The sequence below is a fragment of the Salmo salar genome, chromosome ssa09 (assembly GCF_905237065.1).
Source record: "Salmo salar chromosome ssa09, Ssal_v3.1, whole genome shotgun sequence".
In the NCBI taxonomy this organism is placed as follows: Eukaryota; Metazoa; Chordata; class Actinopteri; order Salmoniformes; family Salmonidae; genus Salmo; species Salmo salar.
Genome location: NC_059450.1, coordinates 31272601 through 31293977, shown reverse-complemented (window position 1 = coordinate 31293977; position 21377 = coordinate 31272601). Strand labels below are relative to the sequence as shown.

At 42.9% G+C, this 21377-nt stretch overlaps 1 protein-coding gene across 6 annotated transcripts in view; it reads left to right on the top strand.

Moving 5' to 3' along the window:
• ppp1r13ba (protein phosphatase 1, regulatory subunit 13Ba) overlaps positions 1-21377 on the top strand; it is a 42492-nt gene that overhangs the window by 7563 nt on the left and 13552 nt on the right. The window contains exons 2-8 of one of the 6 annotated variants that reach the window (XM_045723588.1): positions 1489-1636; positions 3440-3559; positions 5262-5332; positions 17259-17360; positions 19465-19639; positions 20172-20368; positions 20818-20958. In XM_045723588.1, the coding sequence (XP_045579544.1) occupies positions 3502-3559; positions 5262-5332; positions 17259-17360; positions 19465-19639; positions 20172-20368; positions 20818-20958 (744 nt within the window). In that variant the 5' untranslated portion in view covers positions 1489-1636; positions 3440-3501. Of the gene's footprint in view, positions 1-1488; positions 1637-3439; positions 3560-5261; positions 5333-10247; positions 11494-15186; positions 15752-15878; positions 15927-17258; positions 17361-18177; positions 18467-19207; positions 19640-20171; positions 20369-20817; positions 20959-21377 lie in introns of those variants that run through there. The other 5 variants (XM_045723589.1, XM_014211147.2, XM_045723590.1 and 2 more) reach the window with 5 other exon arrangements.

Sequence of the window (21377 nt, the reverse complement as noted above, 5' to 3'; positions counted from 1 at the left end):
AAGATAGGAGGCTATATGTTTTTACCAAATCACTGTCTTACTCTAAGCATGTTGTCTTTACATTTAAGTCATTTAGCAGACGCTCTTATCCAGAGCGACTTACAAATTGGTGCATTCACCGTATGATATCCAGTGGAACAACCACTTTCCAATAGTACATCTATATCTTTTTTTTAGTGGGGGGGGGGTTAGAAGGATTACTATATCCTATCCCAGGTATTCTTTAAAGAGGTGGGGTTTCAGGTGTCTACGGAAGGTGGTGATTGACTCCGCTGTCCTGGCGTCGTGAGGGAGCTTGTTCCACCATTGGGGTGCCAGAGCAGCGAACAGTTTTTACTGGGCTGAGCGGGAACTGTGCTTCCGCAGAGGTAGGGGGGCCAGCAGGCCAGAGGTGGATGAACACAGTGCCCTTGTTTGGGTGTAGGGACTGATCAGAGCCTGAAGGTACGGAGGTGCCGTTCCCCTCACAGCTCCGTAGGCAAGCACCATGGTCTTGTAGCAGATGCGAGCTTCAACTGGAAGCCAGTGGAGTGTGCGGAGGAGCGGGGTGATGTGAGAGAACTTGGGAAGGTTGAACACCAGACGGGCTGCGGCGTTCTGGATGAGTTGTAGGGGTTTAATGGCACAGGCAGGGAGCCCCGCCAACAGGGAGTTGCAGTAATCCAGAGGGGAGATGACAAGTGCCTGGATTAGGACCTGCGCCGCTTCCTGTGTAAGGCAGGGTCTTCCTCTGCGAATGTTGTAGAGCATGAACCTACAGGATCGGGTCACCGCCTTGATGTTAGCGGAGAACGACAGGGTGTTGTCCAGAGTCACGCCAAGGCTCTTAGCACTCTGGGAGGAGGACACAATGGAGTTGTCCACCGTGATGGCGAGATCATGGAAAGGGCAGTCCTTCCCGGGAGGAAGAGCAGCTCCGTCTTGCCAAGGTTCAGCTTGAGGTGGTGATCCGTCATCCACACTGATATGTCTGCCAGACATGCAGAGATGCGATTCGCCACCTGGTTATCAGAAGGGGGAAAGGAGAAGATTAATTGTGTGTCGTCTGCGTAGCAATGATAGGAGAGACCATGTGAGGATATGACAGAGCCAAGTGACTTGGTGTATAGCGAGAATAGTCTTGGCAGTCTGTGCTCGTAATATCTCTCCTCTAATGTCTATCGCTCACCTATGGCATCAATAGTCTCTCTCCCTCTTGACTGCCTCTGACTTTGAGGCAAAGCATCTGATAGAAATGTATTTGGGCTAGAGGACAGCCAGAGTTAAGGGGACATTTCCTCCAATACAAGAGCTTTCCTCTCTGGGTTACATGCATTAACATTTCTGCCATATGTATGTTGTATAGTTGCTCATCCGATATTACCAGTAGTCTGGTATTACTACAATAGAAGAGTTTGCTAGGGCAAATACAGTATGTGACTAGGCTATACCTTGTCAGAGATGTATAGTATGTTTGACAAGCTATATCTCTATGTCTCCCTTCTGTAGATGATCTTGACGGTGTACCTGAGCGACAGCCAGCAGATGCTGACAGAGGTGCCCATCACCCCAGAGACCACCTGTAAAGACGTGGTGGAGTTCTGTAAGGAGGCCGGAGAAGGTGGCTGTCACCTGTCTGGTGTCTGGAAGGGAAACGGTAAGTGACACTTTCGGCTTTAATCTCTGACTTTAAACCTCACCTTCAACCCCTAACCTTTGGGTTTAAGTCACTGGTTTAATGGTTCACTGACTGACTGGTGTTAAGCTGACAAGTGAAAAATCTTAGCTTTACAGATATTTAGGAAAGCACTATTTTATGATTTGCCTCTGCTTCATGACTTTCTTCCGAACATTTTAGTGATCTCCTCCAAGTTTTAGATTAATCTATTTAACTCAATGTCTTGATATATACAGGCAAATAGACATCATTGACAGCCAGACATCATTGAGATCTCTTACTTGGGTAATCACCAACTCCTTCCCTTGACAAATGTTTTCCATAGCCTTATCTGGTAAAAGACCAAGTCCATATTATCGCAAGAACAGCTCAAATAAGCAAAGAGAAATGACAGTCCATAATTACTTTAAGACATGAAGGTCAGTCAATCCGGAAAATTTCAAGAACTTTGTACGTTTCTTAAAGTGCGGTTGCAAAGACTGCACTTTAACAAGCACTATGATGAAACTGTCTCTCATGAGGACCATCACAGGAATGGAAGTTCATTAAAGTTACCAGCGTTAGAAATCGGCAATTAACTGCACCTCAGATTGCACCTCACATATTTCAAGTAACAGACTCATCTCAACATCAACTGTTCAGAGGAGACTGCGTGAATCAGGCTTTCATGGTTGAATTGCTGCAAAGAAACCACTCCTAAAGGACACCAATAAGAAGAGACTTGCTTGGGCCAAGAAACACGAGCAATGGACATTTGACCGGTGTAAATCTGTCCTTTGGTCTGAGTCCAAATTTGAGATTTTTGGTTCCAACCGCCGTGTCTTTGAGATGCAGAGTAGGTGAACTTTGAAGAATCTGAAATATAAAATATATTTTGATTTGTTTAACACTTTTTTGCTTAGTACATGATTCCATATGTGTTATTTCATAGTTTTGATGTCATCACTATTATTCTACAATGTAGAAAATAGTAAAATTAAAGAATAACCCTTGAATGAGTAGGTGTGTCCAAGCTTTTGACTGGTACTGTATATATTTTTTTAATAATATTTGAGAACTAACCATCACCAAAATAAAAGCTAAATAGTCAGGGGGAATTGAAAAATCCCAAAACGATGAATTTAGCAGTATTGATTTTGTTATTATGTTTGAGCAAAATAAAACACAGCCATGGCAAATGCATAAAATTGCAGGAAATTTGCTTTCAAACTGGAACAATTTCTCACAACTCCATGGAGAAATGTGTAGTATTAATATTAAAAGATCCCCCCCACCTAAACACATTTTTGATCCAGGAAAACCCTGGCCTGTACATCTCAGACAGTGTTCTAGTAATTCTATTTCAATGACTTCACAGGTGAGGGGAAAATATAGTAACTAGCTATTGGCAAGGTTGGCCTGACTGTCATGGGTTCTTTTCTCTTCTTCACGACACAATACAGTGCTTCAGTACCAGAGTTTAGCCATGGGGGCTTATGTCGTTTATCCATTCTATTAATAGAACGTACTTAGTTCATCTCTAATGATGATCAGGGCTGAGGGGCACTCAACCCACCATGTCACTTTACAATCACCAATAGATAATCACCCAAGTCTATGTATCTAACAACAACTTCTGTTTTCTTCTCCCGCCCAGAGAGAGTGAGACAATTGTTAGTATTGTATATAATATAACTATATTCTAATTCTGTTCTCCTTGTCCTCCACAGAGAGAGTGATCCCCTTATTAGTATTGTATATAATAGAACTATGTTATAACTCTGTACTCCTTGTCCTCCACAGAGAGAGTAATCCCCTTTGACCACCTGATGTATGAGCACCTGCAGGAGTAGGGTCCCAGGAGGATGGAGGTCAGGTTCTACCTGAGACACGAAGACTCCTCCTCAGAGAGCAGCAACCAGGGTGGGTGACTTGGCCTTGGTAGACCTTGCCTGGTCCCAGATCTGGTTGTGCTCTTGCAAACTCCGTTACTGTCTCTTTCAAGGTTTCCATCCAATTTTTTTAAGCAAGTAATGTTGTATAAAAAATGTCATGACAGGCCTGATGGAAACCGAACATTTGTCGGTAAACTTTCTAAATGTCGACAAAATACGCTAGACAAGGTGTTTTTTTTTGTGTCTGTAAAATGCATTATGCGAGAAATGTCGGTGGAAACGCTTTTATGCGCAAATATTGATATAATAACCATCGTATAGAAGTAAACTTGGAGTCACGCGATAACATGTTGTGTGGTCCTCCCGCCTGACTGTGGCCCAATCAGGGGTGGAGGGCAGGGAGACTGGGATCTGACTGGGGCCTGACTGGGGGTGTAAAAAAGGCCTGGGAGGTTGGAACTGGCCTCTGTGAATGAATTAGCCTGTAGTAAAGAGAGGAGCTTTACCGCTGTTCTCACTATTTCTTATCACGTTAGCTATCTATACTGTAGACCAGGTATTCCCAAACTGGGGTACGCGCAATGCCGTCGGGGGTACGCCAAATATAAAATTCATTAATATTTAAAAATAACTATATATATATATATATATATATATATATATATATATATATATATATTCTGTTGCACAATCACTTTATTCCTCGTTATACAGTTGAAGTCAGAAGTTTACATACACCTTAAACATTTAAACTCAGTTTTTCCACAATTCCTAAAATGTAATAACAATTCCCTGTTTTAGGTCAGTTAGGATCACCACTTTATTTAAGAATGTGAAATGTCATAATAATAATAGACAGAATGATTTATTTCAGCTTTTATTTCTTTCATCACATTCTCAATGGGTCAGAAGTTTACATACACTCAATTAGTGTTTGGTAGCATTGCCTTTACATTGTTTAACTTGGGTCAAACGTTTCGGGTAGCCTTCCACAAGCTTCCCACAATAAGTTGGGTGAATTTTGTCCCATTCCTCCTGACAGAGCTGGTGTAACGGAGTCAGGTTTGTAGGCCTACTTGCTCGCACATGCTTTTTCAGTTCTGCCCACATCATTTTCTATAGGATTGAGGTCAGGGCTTTGTGATGGCCACTCCAATACCACGACTTTGTGGTCTTTAAGCCATTTTGCCACAACTTTGGAAGTATGCTTGGGGTCATTGTTCATTTGGAAGACCCATTTGCGACCAAGCTTTAACTTCCTGACTGATGTTTTGAGATGTTGCTTCAATATATCCACATTATTTTCCTTCCTCATGACGCCATCTATCACGCTTAACTGCCAGTGTATGGGTTATGGTAGTAGGTGCCAGGCTCACAGGTTTGTGTCAAGAACAGCAACGATGCTGGGTTTTTCACGCTCAACAGCTTGTATCAAGAGTGGGCCACCACCCAAAGGATATCCAGCCAACTTGACAACTGGGGGAAGCATTGGAGTCAACATGGGCCAGAATCCCTGTGGAACGGTTTCGAAACCTTATAGAGTCCATGCACCGACGAATTTAGGCTCTTCTGAGGCCAAAAGGGGTGCAACTCAATATTAGGAAGGTGTTCCTAATTTTTTGTACACTGTGTATAATGTTAATTTTACTGTTACTGCTATGTATCCATGCTGTGTTAGTGACTAGTTGTCTGCACAGTGTCTGATGTGCTTGTCCTTGTTTCCAATGCAGGGAGCCAGCTCTCTCTGGAACAGTCCAACAGCTGCAGTGGAGGGAGCTCAGACCAGCCTTGTGAGGAAAGGGTAAGTCCTCACAACACAAACAAACAAAAAAACACACACACTGCAGTAAATCACCTAGCCAAACACACTTCCTGGCATAATCGCTGCCTGCATGTGTATGCCTGTGTGTGAATGGGAAGGAAGGCTGTATGACGTCATGATTTGGCATTTCAAGTCCTAATAATTCCTATCCATAGGGCCAAATAGGCACCAGAGACTTTTTACTGTAATGCCAAGGACTTCCTCGGTCACTCACTCCTAGAGATTTCATAGTGGGCCACTAAAACTCTGTGTGTTTGTGAGTGTTACACGCGTTCTGCGATTGTGAGGCCAGTTGGATATATTGCCAAATTCTCTAAAATGACATTGGAGGTGGCTTATTGTAGAGAAATGAACATTCAATTCTCTGGCAACAGCTCTGGTGGACATTCCTGCAGTCAGCATGGTAATTACAGGCTCCTTCAACTTGAGACATCTGTGGTATTGTGTTGTGTGACGTACAGTAACTGCACATTTTAGAGTGGCCTTATTGTCTCCAGCACAAGTTGCACCTGTGTAATGATCTTGATGTTTAATCAGCTTCTTGATAGGCCACACCTGTCAGGTGGATAGATTATCTTGGCAAAGGAGAAATGCTCACTAACAGGGATGTAAACAAATTTGTGCACAACATTTAAGAAAAAAAGGTTTTTGTGCGTATGGAACATTTCTGGGATCTTTTTATTTCAGCTCATGAAACATGGGACCAACACTTTACATCTTGTGTTTATATTTTTGTTTAGTATATACAGAAAGTATTCAGACCCCTTGACTTTTTCCACATTTTGTTATGTTACAGCCTTATTCTAAAATTGATTCTATAGTTTTTTCCCCTCATCAATCTATTCACAATAACCCATAATGACAAAGCAAAAACAGGTATTTATAAAAATGTATTATAAAATATAAACTGAAATATCAAATTTGCCTAAGTAATCAGACCCTTTACTCAGTACTTTGTTGAAGCACCTTTGGTAGCGATTACAGCCTCGAGTCTTCTTGGGTATGACGCTACAAGCTTGGCACACCTGTATTTGGGGAGTTTATTCCATTCTAGTCTGCAGATCCTCTCAAGCTCTGTCAGGTTGGATGGGGAGCGATTGTGCACAGCTATTTTCAGGTCTCTCCAGAGATGTTCGATCGGGTGCAAGTCCGGGCTCTGGCTGGGCCACTCAAGGACATTCAGAGACTTGTCCCGAAAGTCACTCCTGCATTGTCTTGGCTGGTGCTTAGGGTCGTTGTCTTGTTGGAAGGTGAACCTTCGCCCCAGTCTGAGGTCCTGAGCACTCTGGAGCAGGTTTTCATCAAGGATCTCTCAGTACATTGCACCGTTCATCTTTCCCTCGATCCTGACTTGTCTCCCAATCCCTGACGGCAATTTTTTGAATTTTTTTAAATCATATCTTTTGTAGTGGCGGCAACGACTTGGTGTGTTAGAGTGCTCGAGTGAGTGTGTGTGTCGTGTTAGAGTGTGCTCGTGTGTGTGTGTGTGTGTGTGTGTGTGTGTGTGTGTGTGTGTGTGTGTGTGTGTGTGTGTGTGTGTGTGTGTGTGTGTGTGTGTGTGTGTGTGTGTGTGTGTGTGTGTGTAGAGGATTAGGAAAAGGCTTAGTGACAGGCATGATTACAGTTCCCTTAGAATTTGTCCATATGTAAGCAGGAGATAAACTTACTACGGTCTGGCATCTCTGACCCATGCTGGAATCCCCACTGCTTTCTTTGGTATTATTTTTGTGTCAAATGTCAATCATTTCTGCTAGATACTGTCCCCAGGCAGTGCTCAAAAGCAATTCAATTTAGTTTCACAGTTTATGATCTGTTCCATTACAATTTACTATATAACAACTACACGATTACTGCTGCTTGGAAACATGTGATTTGTTTCTCCACGTTTGATGTAGTTTTATGCCTGTACTGCAGTTTCTTCCTGGTTGGGTTTTTCTGATTTATCGAATGACCTTTTGACCTGGTTTTATGTCCCAGTACCTGCTATCTTCTGGTGTTCTTAAACTCTCATCTTCAGATTGAGTCCTAACCTGACATACTCATGCATCACTCACTGTGTAATCTAAAGGTAGTTACACACACATATGTCCGAGTTCAGATTCAGCCATGAATGTTTTAAAAGAAGCAGATAACTTAGTATATCGTTTAGCATAGTAACTCTAGCACTTTTAGCAACAGTGCATCTACCTTTAGTTATCTCAGTCAGTCAGTCCTCATGGATTACAATAGTCTTATGACATAACTGTTTTAAGAGGATTCTTGGGTTGTGTCCCAAATGGCACCCTATTCTCTATGTGGTCCACTATGTAGGAAGGTAATAGGGAGCCATTTGGGATGTATTCTTTGGTCTCATTATTCGTGGGCTGTGGCCATGCAGCCAGACTCTCCTGGTCTGTCACTGATTTCACCCGTCACTCTCAACAGTCAGTCCTCTTGTGGAATTGGCTTTGATTTCCCCTTCTGTTTATTGTCAAAGGAAGGAGTGAATTCATTCTAGGGGTAAGTTGTGTATCCGAGATATGACTTTGATTTCTGTGGGTGTGTATACATGTGTGTGTGTGATGTGGATATGTGTGTGTATACGTGGGTGTGTGTGGGTGGGAGGGAGGGAGGGAGGGACACCCATGAGCTTGTGGTTGAGGGCTATGTGTTAGTGGCACTGCTCTATTACTGTATACTCTACTGTACCGTGTTGATTCTTAGCACTTTCATATTTCTCTGCATCATCTGTGTCTCACAGGGTGGAGAAGTACACTGCCAGGAAAGTGTGTGTCTTGTAATTTATATATAGGCCTACTTTATGTGTTACCGGCCTCAGACAGTCAGCCTGCAGATCTTGCTAAAACTTCAGAAAGTGGTTAGAATAAATGTTTATCACTGTCATAAGTCCCGTGTGAAGTTCAGCTAGTGGAGATACAGGCTAGTGGAGATACAGGCTAGTGGAGATACAGGCTAGTGGAGATACAGGCTAGTGGAGATACAGGCTAGTGGAGAAACAGGCTAGTGGAGATACAGGCTAGTGGAGATACAGGCTAGTGGAGAAACAGGCTAGTGGAGATACAGGCTAGTGGAGAAACAGGCTAGTGGAGATACAGGCTAGTGGAGAAACAGGCTAGTGGAGAAACAGGCAGTGCCTACGCCAGCACCTTTTGCTCTTCTCATTGTTTCTCTTTCAGTGTCTCTCCCTTCTCTTCTTTCTACCCCCTCTCTATCTCCTTCTCTCCATCTCTCTGGAATACAGAGTCTGTATGTCCAGTCCTACCTTCCTTAGACATAAAGTGTGGAGAGCTTAGTTTGGTCATGGCAGCCATTGGACCGTCTGGCTCTGTGTATGTTCACAGCTGTGCTGGGTGGGATCTTGGGCTGTTCTGGGGATGAGTCTGATCATTGTCGGCATGGTCAGAATTCCAGTGGATCTTGTTCATAAGGCCAGAAGTGATAAAATAACAGGTGGTCATACTGGACAGTGGACACTCCCTGCTTTTTCACATACAGTAAACTCTGATTTGATTTAAGCCCCCACATGCACCTGCTAGTGGATGTATTCAAAAGCTTGCTGCAGTGTTCACAGCAGAGGAGACAAAATAGTTTGTGTTACATTGTAACATGTGTCCATGCCTCGATAAGAGTCAATCAACTGAGGTTTGAAAATATGTCATAATGGGCCGCCTGGACTTTAATGGCTCTCTGGCTCTGAACGCTGAGTTGAGCTTTATGGTCATTACTCCTGCTGCCTCCAAATGCACCTGCTACTGGATGTGCTGTGTTGTAATGGAGTGAGCTGTGGCTACAACAGAGCAGGGCTCAGGCAGGGGTGGCTAGATGGAGGGACCCTTATGGCTGACTGGATGCTGTGTGTAATTATAGAAATTATAGCTGGGTTTGTGATAACAGCAAAGAACCTTGTGAAGATGCTGGAGGAAACAAGTACAAAAGTATCTATATCCACAGTAAAACAAGTCCTATGTAGATGTAACCTGAAAGGCCGCTCAGCAAGGAAGAAGCCACTACTCTAAAACCGCCATAAAAAAAGCCAGACTACGGTTTGCAACTGTACATGGGGACAAAGATCGTACTTTTTGGAGAAATGTCCTCTGGTCTGATGAAATAAAAATAGAACTGATTGGCCATAATGACCATTGTTATGTTTGGAGGAAAAAGGGGGAGGCTTGCAAGCCGAAGAACACCATCCCAACCGTGAAGCACGGGGGTGGCAGCATCATGTTGTGGAGGTGCTTTGCTGCAGGAGGGACTTGTGCACTTCACAAAATAGATGGCATCATGAGAAAGGTAAATTATGTAGATATATTGAAGCAACATCAGTCAGGAAGTTAAAGCTTGGTTGCAAATGGGTCTTCCAAATGGACAATGACCCCCAAGCATACCTCCAAAGTTCAAGCCTATAGAACATTTTGTTGGAGGAACTGAAAAAGTGTGTGCGTGCAAGGAGGCCTACAAACCTGACTCAGTTACACCAGCTCCGTCAGGAGGAATGGGCCAAAATTCACCCAACTTATTGTGGGAAGCTTGTGGAAGGCTACCCAAAACGTTTGATCCAAGTTAAACAATGTAAAGGCAATGCTACCAAATACTACTATTGACTCAAATTATGTCAATTAGCCTATTAGATGCTTCTAAAGCCATGACATCAGCTGTTTAAAGGCACAGTCAACTTAGTGTATGTACATTTCTGACCCACTGGACCCACTGGAATTGTGATTAAGTGAAATAATCTGTATGTAAACAATTGTTGGAAAAATGACTTGTGTCATGCACAAAGTAGATGTCCAAACCGACTTGCCAAATCTATAGTTTAACAAGAAATTTGTGGAGTGGTTGAAAAACGAGTTTTAATGACTTCAACCTAAGTGTATGTAAACTTCCGACTTCAACTGTATTTCAATATATATTGTTCCTGCTTGGGTAACCACATTGTTGGCCTGTTACAATACATACATCATGATGGATTTGACAAATATCCACTTTGTTCGATCAGATTTGCTCAATGTGCGCCAGTCTGGTCAATGGTTCCATTGACTGCTATACTGCCAAGATCCTTTAAACGTGTACATTTGAAAGTTACGCTTGCTTCGCCTTTAAGCAACCTAGGTATCAGCAGGCAAGCCAGTAGGGTCTGGAGACTATAGTGAGCGTCGATTGGTTAATCATAACTCGATGTCGCTGAGTATTTGAATAGTTTATTCCAATTTTGGTCCCTCGCCCAACGTCCACCTCCTGACAGTTGGAGAAATTGCTTTTTGGACTATGATAAAGTCTTGACTCTGAGGCTCTATTGAGAAGTACATTTACATGCTAGAAGTGTAATCAGTGAGCCTATTCCTGAGATCACAGCAATTTTAGAATATGATGCATGAACGCTTGTGAATGATACAAGGTTTCCCCTAAATCCCTGTGCGCATCTTGAGGGTCCCGGAATCTGTCTGCCAGACAGCTGTGGCGCAGGGACTTTATGGCAGCAGGAGCTTGGAAGAGGGAGGGGGTGTACTCGTCCTGCAGTCTGGCTCCAGCAGCAGAGAGAGGGAGTAGTGCAAAGAACTGCTGGCACGTCAAAATTGGAACAAAACCCTCACAGGGGTGAAAAATGTATGCTGTCACAAAGTCACGTCAGCGACGAAGAATGGGCGCTTTTGATAGGCTACATGTTTTAGATGTTCTTAACCTACGTACAAATACCCCAATCTTTATATTGAGATAGGGGTATTTGTTGTAGAAACATTTGGGACATACAGAGAAAGACAAATACGATCCGTTATCCGCCAGGCCTAAATAGATGTGACAACTATCCTGTTGATTCTCGCCCCCTCTATTTACTTATTTGTAGATCAGCGTGCCAACGCTTGTAACCGGGACAGCAGGGGACTGACCAACCGCGCTCCTCGAGCCAGAGGAAGAGACTCGCAAATCAACGCATCAGACAAGTGCGAAAGTTCCGATAGGAATCAGTGCATTGTCATTCAGTGGCGCCGTAACCGGCGCTACGTTTTCTGGATTTGCAGAGGAACTATTTGATAGAAAAAATGGAGTGGAAACATGTTGAGGCTGTACAGGAATTTACAGTTGAAGGACAATGCAGCAAAATTAAGGTGCGATCTTGCAGAATTACATGGGACGCCCACCAGGTAATAAAACCTATTTAAATTAAATAGCTTTGATGTTTTGTCATGGTGTGAAGTTTCTCCGTGTTGGTCAGTCACATCGTTGTCTCTGCCAATAAGGCTTTCCATGTGTTGTTATTGATTTGTATAGCATTTCATTGTATATATCCTGAGCGGAGAAAATGATGTTATGTAACATAAGGCTTGAATAAAAAGCAAATAAGAGAATAGTTTGAATATCAGCATTTTTCATGATTTTAATGATCATGCAATGTCATAATTGCATAATTGAATGAATGTTGTATAGAAGTATTGTGAAGTGGCACTGATTTTTCCATTGAAATATTGGCATAGCTGTCCATTATTGTGTGCAATTGAAATGTGTAAGATATGTTCTGTTAATTAAAGCCTACATATTTATTCTTAGGATCCCCATTCATGTGTAATGTGATTTAAACTTAGTGCTATAGTCGGCACCTATATCTATTCCCATAGATGAAACGTTGTAGGTACAGTACAGTGGCATGGTCCTTCATATGGTATGAGGGGTGATGCAGCATTCTGATCCTACACTTGTTTTCTAATATCAGCAGTTATGTCATGGTTTGACGTGACTGAAATGCACTGTAGCATTGTTTTTGACCATTTCCCTGACCTTGCATTAGACCCTGACTGACTCTCGCTTTCCTGCTGTTTAACTGACATTGACAGACTCGTTAAAAGACTGACAGCAGGTACTTAGAACAGCAGTACTGATATCGTCAAAGCACAACGTCTGTTTGAAGCTATGTCAGTTAAAGCTACTCTACAGCTCTGTTAAAATGCATCCAAACCTGCTTTCAGTGATCTTTTCAAACCCCATTTGACTGATGAGGAGAATTTGTTGCTGAATGATGGCAACTCTGCCCATAAGCCCACTAGTCTATTTTTAATTTTTTACATTTCATTTCACCTTTATTTAACCAGGTAGGCTAGTTGAGAACAAGTTCTCATTTACAACTGCGACCTGGCCAAGATAAAGCAAAGCAGTGTGACACAGACAACAACACAGAGTTACACATGGAGTAAACAATAAACAAGCCAATAACACAATAAACAAGTCAATGACACAGTAGAAGAAAATAAAGTCTATATACAGTGTGTGCAAAAGGCATGAGGAGGTAGGCAATAAATAGGCCATAGGAGCGAATAACTACAATTTAGCAGATTAACACTGGAGTGATAAATGAGCATATGATGATGTGCAAGTAGAAATACTGGTGTGCAAAAGAGCAGAAAAGTAAATAAAATAATGAGGTAGGTAGATTGGGTGGGGAATTTACAGATGGACTATGTACAGCTGCAGCGATCGGTTAGCAGCTCAGGTAGCTGATGTTTAAAGTTGGTGAGGGAAATAAAAGTCTCCAACTTCAGCGATTTTTGCAATTCGTTCCAGTCACTGGCAGCAGAGAACTGGAAGGAAAGGCGGCCAAATGAGGTGTTGGCTTTGGGGATGATCAGTGAGATATACCTGCTGGAACGTGTGCTACGGGTGGGTGTTGTTATCGTGACCAGTGAGTTGAGATAAGGCAGAGCTTTACCTAGCATAGACTTATAGATGACCTGGAGCCAGTGGGTCTAGCGACGAATATATAGCGAGGGCCAGCACACTAGAGCATACAGGTCGCAGTGGTGGGTGGTATAAGGGGCTTTGGTAACAAAACGGATGGCACTGTGATAGACTGCATCCAGTTTGCTGAGCAGAGTAATGGAAGCTATTTTCTAGATGACATCGCCGAACTTGAGGATCGGTAGGATAGTCAGTTTCACTAGGGTAAGTTTGGCGGCGTGAGTGAAGGAGGCTTTGTTGCGAAATAGAAAGCCGATTCTAGATTTGATTTTGGATTGGAGATGTTTAATATGAGTCTGGAAGGAGAGTAACCAGACACCTAGGTATTTGTAATTGTCCACATATTCTAAGTCAGAACCGTCCAGGGTGGTGATGCTAGTCGGGCGGGAGGGTGCGTGCAGCGAACGGTTGAAAAGCATGTGTTTGGTTTTACTAGCGTTTAAGAGCAGTTGGAGGCCACGGAAGGAGTGTTTTATGGCATTGAAGCTCGTTTGGAGGTTTGTTAGCACAGTGTCCAAGGAAGGGCCAGAAGTATACAGAATGGTGTCGTCTGCGTAGAGGTGGATCAGGGAATCGCCCGCAGCAAGAGCGACATCATTGATATATACAGAGAAAAGAGTCGGCCCGATAATTGAACCTTGTGGTACCCCCATAGAGACTGCCAGAGGTCCTATAATGTTCAGTGTAGTACTCATTCTATCCTTCTGGCAATGGATGCAATGTTCCGCTGTTGAATTGTATTGTCATGTATTCCAGGAACTCTTGATGTGACAGGCAACACTTGACAGTATCGTTTACTGATGGATGACTGAATGGACCACTTAGAGGCACCTCTCATTGTTACAGACACACACACACACACACACCCGAGTATTGTGTTTGTTAATCAGTGACTACACTCAATCACAGGACGTGGCAGTCCAATGAAGATTGTTGGTGTGTGAGCACCGTGTGATGTGAGCATGCTTGAGTGCGCTGAGAATTATTATTTTTTCTTTAAAAAAGGCGATTCCACTCCAAGATAGGCCAAAAATAGTTTTGGTATCTCAGATTATTCTGTCAATATTCACATAGAAACTTCATTGAGGGCGTCAGGCAGCGTAGTTGTTAGAGCTTTGAACTAGTAACCGGAAGCTCGAATCCCCGAGCTGACAAGGTAAACATCTGTCGTTCAGTTTGACTTTTCAGCCATTTAAAAAAAGAGGGTGAGGGGAAGGGGACTAAGTCCACAGCCTGTTCCTAGGCTGTCATTGAAAATAAGAATTTGTTCTTAACTCACTTGCCTAGTTAAATAAAGGTTAAAAAAAAGGATGGGAAGGATGTTTTAAATGCTTTTAACATTTCTATGACAAATATTTGTTATGTACATGCCTCCTGTAAGACCTTATGATCTGTGAACCGTACATGATACAGACATCATCTTGGTGTCATTATGCTCCTTATAGTGTGCTCTCAAATATGTAGTATGTCTAGATTCTGAAATAAAACAATTCACAATTTATTCAACATACAGTACCAGTCAAAAGTTTGGAAACACCTACTCATTCAAGTTTTTTTTTAAATTTGTATAATTATTATTATTTATTTTAATATTTTCTATATTGTAGAATAATAGTGAAGACATCAAAACCATGAAATAACACATGGAATCATGTAGTAACCAAAAAAAGTGTTCAACAAATCAAAATATGTTTTATATTTGAGATTCTACAAAGTACCCACCTTTTGCCTTGATGACAGCTTAATACACTCTTGGCATTCTCACAACCAGCTTCACCTGGAATCCTTTTCCAACAGTCTTGAAGGAGTTCCCACATATGCTGAGCACTTGTTGGCTGCTTTTCCTTCACTCTGCGGTCCATCTCATCCTAAACCATCTCAACTGGGTTGAGGTCGGGTGATTATGGAAGCCAAGTCATCTGATGCAGCACTCCATCACTCTCCTTCTTGGTCAAATAGCCCTTACACAGCCTGGAGGTGTGTTTTAGGTCATTGTCCTGTTGAAAAACAAATTATAGTCCCACTAAGCACAAACCAGATGGGATGGCGTATCAATGCAGAATGCTGTGGTAGTCTTCACTATTATTCTACAATGTAAAAATAAAGTAAACTCCTTAAATGAGTAGATGTGTCAAAACTTTTGACTGGTACTGTAAATATAAATATCTCAAATGTACCCTTTTTGTTAATTTTAAAGTTGAAATTCGATGCGGTCAAACTGCCACTTCTTTTGCTGAAATTACAACAACAAAGACGTTATTACCTCGGACATCATTACACGTGCGATAGAACAGCAGAGTACTGCAATATTTTTTTATTACGCTGCTGGATGCTCATCTCCTACTTTTCAAAAAAACAAAACAATAACAAATGCACCTGGGGTGACCAGTGGCGCTGTTTCACCTTTCATTGATCTCAGCTTTAAGACCTATTATTTGGAACAATATACTCTACAAGTTCATCACATTCACAGAGTGTGCTCTGCTAATCATGAAATTATGAGCAATTTTAGGAGAACCACCAACACAGTGAATGGGGAAATGAATTGAAAGGGAACTCCCTCTGCTGAATGTGCAATCCTAAAGGAGGGCTGTGATTGGTTAATGACCTAACAACCGTGATCATCAACTAGATTCAGCCATGGGCCGATGTGACCGCAAGAAGCCCAAACAGGTATAATATTTGACTAAAGCATAATAATTTCAAACCTTCCTTACATTTGTATACGATCACATACACTGAGTGTATAAACATTAGGAACATATTCCTATTATTGAGTTGTACCCTCTTTTGCCCTCAGAACAGCCTTAATTCGTCTGGGCACGACAAGGTGTCAAGAGTTCCACAGGTATGCTGGCCCATGTTGACTCTAATGCTTCCCACAGGTTGGCTGAATCTCCTTTGAGTGGTGGACCATTCTTGATACACATGGGAAACTGTTGCGCATGAAAAACCCAGCAGTGTTGCAGTTCTTGACACAAACCGGTGCGCCTGGCACCTACTACTACCATATCCCATTCAAAGGCAGTTAAACCTTTTGTCTTTCCCATTCATGCTCTGAATGTCAAACATACACAATCCATGTCTCAATTGTCTCAAGGCTTAAAGTCTATGTCATGGAAAGAGCAGGTGTTCTTAATGTTTTGTACAATCAGTTATATCGCTCTATTATGTGTGGGAATACTTTGTAACAGATTTCCAAAATTAAAGTCACTTGGAGCTGATTTGCTGGTGTTTTTACAATAATTATTATTAATTTTTTTAGCTCTGAAAACTTGGGGGTGCAAATGTAATCACTGCTGGACCAAATTCGGCCCACGGGCCGCCAGTTGGGGAACCCTGACCTATAACGTAAATTGCTATGTATGAAATGGATAATGTAATTAAAAGTATATTGTTCCAAACAATATGTCTAAAAATAAGCTAAATCAAAAAGGGTACTTTTGAGATTTTCTTATTAATATTTGTAATGTTGAATAAATGAATGTGATTTTATTTTATTATAAAAAGAAAAATCAGAATCTACACATACTACATATTTGAGAGCACACTATAGGGAGTATAATGACACCAAGATGATGTCTGTATCATGTGTGGTTCACGGTTCAAAGGGTCTTACAGGAGACATGTATACACTAGGTCTAAAAAGGTCCTAAAATGGTCACTTTCATTGTAATTTTCTCCTAAATTGTTTGTGATACAAATGAGAAAGCATGTCAAACATCCTTCCTCCCAATGAATTTTCTATGTGAAAATTGCCAGAACAAATTATTTTTGGCCTATCCTGGCGTGGAATCGCCTTATTGTTTTTGATAGCTTTGTGTGGCACACACCCTGCACAGCATCATGGTCAGCAGAACACCTTTAAATGTCATGAGCATACTGTTTGATATTAAAATGTATATGATATTCTGTTTGATATTCATTTTTTATGTCACAAAACTACTGTATGAGTCCTCTAACGTTACATCAAAGAGGACAGTTCTGCTTTTGTTTTTTTGATGTTATAGAGACTTGTCTTCCGTAAGACAGATATGTTCTCTTTGTTTGATGTTATTTAGATCTCCTGCTGCCTACACCAGTCTCTGTAACCCTATTGCCTAATGTTTTATGTGTGTGTTGGTTGAGAGGGCCCACATTTTGAGCGTGTTCTCTCTGTTTGTCTCGTGTGTGTGTGTAGGTGGGGAACCCTTGCGTGGAGCTGACTCTGTCGGAGCTGCAGGAGATGGCCACACGGCAACAGCAACAGATCGAGACCCAACAGCAGATGCTGGTTGCCAAGGTACTAGAACACAGACAATAATATAAACCATTAACATCATTATTGACCTCTCTGTGATAAACCTCCTTTCCAACCGCAATACCCACTGGCGTCTACACCTCTGACATTTCTGGCTAAGCTCAAAGTTTTTACCCTCTGAGTTGAGTGGCTGTGTTGTGTCAATTAGAGCACACAGTAGCAAAATGTTTTAAAGCTTTTCTCATTGGACAAGTTCAGGGTAGTCCCTTTTATTTCAGCTTCCACTGGGCTGGGGAACAGGCACTGGGTCAGAGTGCAGGTCTATATGTTGTAGATCTATAGATGGATCCTCAGCTTCCACTGTCTGGGCTGGGCCATACACCTGGCTCCTTCCTATATGTCACCAGGGATCCATTTGACATGGCACTCTATTCCCTCTATAGGTAACCGGCCAGAATGGGGAGGACTGTGGAGATGATTTACTGTGGTCTCAGACAGGGGGAAGAGTGGATGAACCTGGTTTCTCTAGGTTTCCTCCTTCTAAGGAGGTTTTACTGACCACTGTGCTTCTGCTTGCTCTTTGATTGATTGATGGAATGGGATATAGTTCACACGGTCTGTGGTTGATCTGGTCACATGTCTGTGGTCAGCTTGTTGTGGTCTCTGTGGTCATTTAAACACAACAAGCAGTTCCTAGATCAGCTTGTATGTGAGGATGGGTTCAGTCACGATCTAGGTACAAGGTCAGGGTTACTAAGGTTAGTGCGGTCATTGTGGGAGGTGGCAGCATGCGTTGCCAGGGACAACAGGAAGGGACTAGATGTCCGGCAGGAAATTAGGTCAGCAGTGAGCAGCCAGCTGCTGTGAAGGAAGTGTGTTGTCTCAAGGAGGGGAGAAGACGGAGAGGAACCTAATGGGTTGAACAGTATTTTACCACACCTAGCGTACTGGTCACTTCCCAGGAATATCTAAGTCAGAACATACTGGAAACTCTAATTTAGCACCAGGAAAGCATTTCCGTGTCTCATGACATCAAGGGGACATCTTGTCACGTATTCTTTAGTGTTTCATTGATCATCACATTTCCTTTACAAGGAGTTTGGATCCGGTTGCGGGTTAGGTTTTGACTGATATTTCTCATTCTGAAGGTAAATCTGATTTTATGATGGGGCCGATGTTTTCTGTTCTTTGAGAAGCCATGATGCCTTACTCTGTGGATGATTGTAATAATGTTGATGAAGTGGACTCCTGGAGGCTCAGTGTAGATTGACTGTATAAGCTACACAGCATTTTAGTGAGTCATATTTGTTGAGTGTATTAGCGGTGTGTATTAATGTGCGTGATTAGCTGTGAGTTTCTATTGAGGGGTTACCTCTCTCCTTCTATTGAACAGTATATTGTGTTTAGTCAAACTCCCTGTCCTACTCACTCTGTCTCTCTCTGTCAGAGCCTGTACTGTGTTTGCTCATTCTAGAGCGGACCTGAAAATGCTTGTCAGCACCACATAGTCTTGCAATCCCTTTAATTCGCTCTCATTCACATACTGATTCCTTCCCTTTTCCTTCATTCTCTTACTTGTGTGTACCACTTGTGTGTATTTGGTATGTATGGATTCACTTCCCGTTATTTAGATTGTCTATGTATGTGAGTATTATTTGCAAGGCTGTTTTTTTTTGTGTTGGAAAAACCATGAATTGGCAAAGCCCTTTTCCTATTGTGATAAGATCATTTTTTGGGGTGTATTCTCTCTTCTCTGCGAGCTGGTGTGTTGAGGCCCACTGTGTTAGCTGAATAGGATTGTATTTAATGTTTTCTCTTGCTCCCTCTTTTCTCAATCCTTTTTATTACCTTCTTTTTTCTCATTCCTCTTCATCTTTTGTTCCTTTCAGCTCTCTTCTGTGTGTGTGTGTGTGTGTGTGTGTGTGTGTGTGTGTGTAATTTTATCTGTCATTGCACTGTGCTGGAATGAAGTGGAGGAATGCTTGCACTACATTTTCCCTCCCCACATCTGTAACTCATTGTTCCCTTCTGTTCCTCCAACCCAACCCTCTGCTCCCCTGTCCTCTTTCTCTGTCCTCTCTGTCCTCTCCTGTCCTCTCTCTTCCCTCTCTCTGTCCTCTCCTCCTTTCCCCTCCTCTCCTTTCAGGAGCAGCGTCTGAGGTACCTGCAGCAGCAGGACCACAGACGGGGCCAGACGGTATCAGAGGCTGAGAAGCTACAGAGGTTGAAGGAGCGAGTGGAGAGTCAGGAGGCCAAACTAAAGAAGATCTGCGCCATGAGGGGCCAGGTGGACTACAGCAAGCTCATCAATGGAAACCTGTGTAAGCCATGTGATGCAGGATGCAAACGCACACTCCTCCTGGTGGGAGGAGCTATAGGAGAGCAGGCTCATTGTAATGGCTGGAACAGAGTAGATGGAACGGAGTTTGATACGGTTCCATTCATTCCATTCCAGCCGTTACAATGAGCCTGCTCTCCTATAGCTCCTCCCACCAGCCTCTTCTGACGTAGAACCCCAGCATAGTGGAATCTAGGCCCCGTTCAGCTGTCCATGATGTCATCTCTTTCCCTAGTTCTGTCAGTGAGCCTGGAATCTGACCCTCCCCATGTTGTGGTCTGGAACTGGGTGTGTCTGGGTGCCTTAAAGTCCTTATGTTCATACTGTAGCAGGGTGTAGTCCTGTCCTGTATAACGTCCAAGGCTGCACCCTGTCTGACACATTCTGATACTGGTACTCTGGAGAAAGGGGAGTTGTCCATCCAGTCCACAACTATGTTTTGATTTCTCCCAACACACTCAAACACACAGCTAGTTCGTATCTCACAGTGTACTGCGTCTCCTCTCCTCATGCAGCGGCTGAGATCCAGCATGTGAGTGGGCAGTTCCAGGAGAAGCAGGCAGAGCTGCAGTCAGCTGTGGTGAAGGTGGACCAGCTCACCCAGCAGCTGGAGGACCTGAGGAGGGGACATCTCAACGGCCTGCAGCCCCTAGGAGGACCTCTCACTGGCACCGCCGCTCTGGAGCTACGCAAACTCTACCAGGAACTACAGGTACATTTCCTGAAGAAAATGTGTGCTTGCTTCGGCTGTTCTAAAGTATATTTTGGGTACTACTGCATAATGTACACTGTCTGGTCAGAAGTACTGTACATGTCATCAGAGAGAAAGCTTGATGTGACATTTATTTTTACGTAATACAACAAGCGATGACACTATAAAATGGCACTTCAGATTCACATTTTGTTAGGAAGTTCCAGATGATGTCATCCAGCTGCAGAGCAGATGTGAAGGAGAGGAGATTAGATGAGTCAGGCTGACATTTTCATTCTGAAGGATATTTGTGACGCTGACATAATAGATGTGCAGCTTTGTCTCTCCATTCCTCATCCTGCCAGGGCATGGTTAAACGGAGACAGGACAGGGCGCACGTTGCCCATCCATCTGCCTCCTGGTGTGACTCACAGCCATTCTGTTCCCTGTTCCCTCTGTGTCTCTGTCAGGTGCGTAACAAGCTGAACACGGAGCATAGTGGCAGGCTGCAGCAGAACAAGGAGCTGCTGAGTAAGCGCAACACGGAGGTGACCATGATGGACAAGCGCATTGGGGACCTTCGCGAGCGCCTGCACAAGAAAAAAACAGAGGCACGTCAAAAAGAGATCAACCCCACAGGAAGAAACTCTCAGATTGAGTATCTCTGGGAAGCTTCTATCTCAAGACCTTTTTTTTATTTCACCTTTATTTAACCAGGTAGGCCAGTTAAGAACAAGTTCTCATTTACAACTGCGACCTGGCCAAGATAAAGCAAGGCAGTGCGGCAAAAACAGTAAGCTTCTCTGACAGCTGACGCTTAAAGTTAGTGAGGGAGATATAAGTCTCCAACTTCAGTGATTTTTGCAATTCGTTCCAGTCATTGGCAGCAGAGAACTGGAAGGAAAGCTGGCCAAAGGAGGTGTTGGCTTTGGGGGTGACTAGTGAAATATACCTGCTGGAGCGCGTGCTATGTGTGGGTGCTGCTATAGTGACCAGTGAGCTGAGATAAGGCGGGGCTTTACCTAGCAAA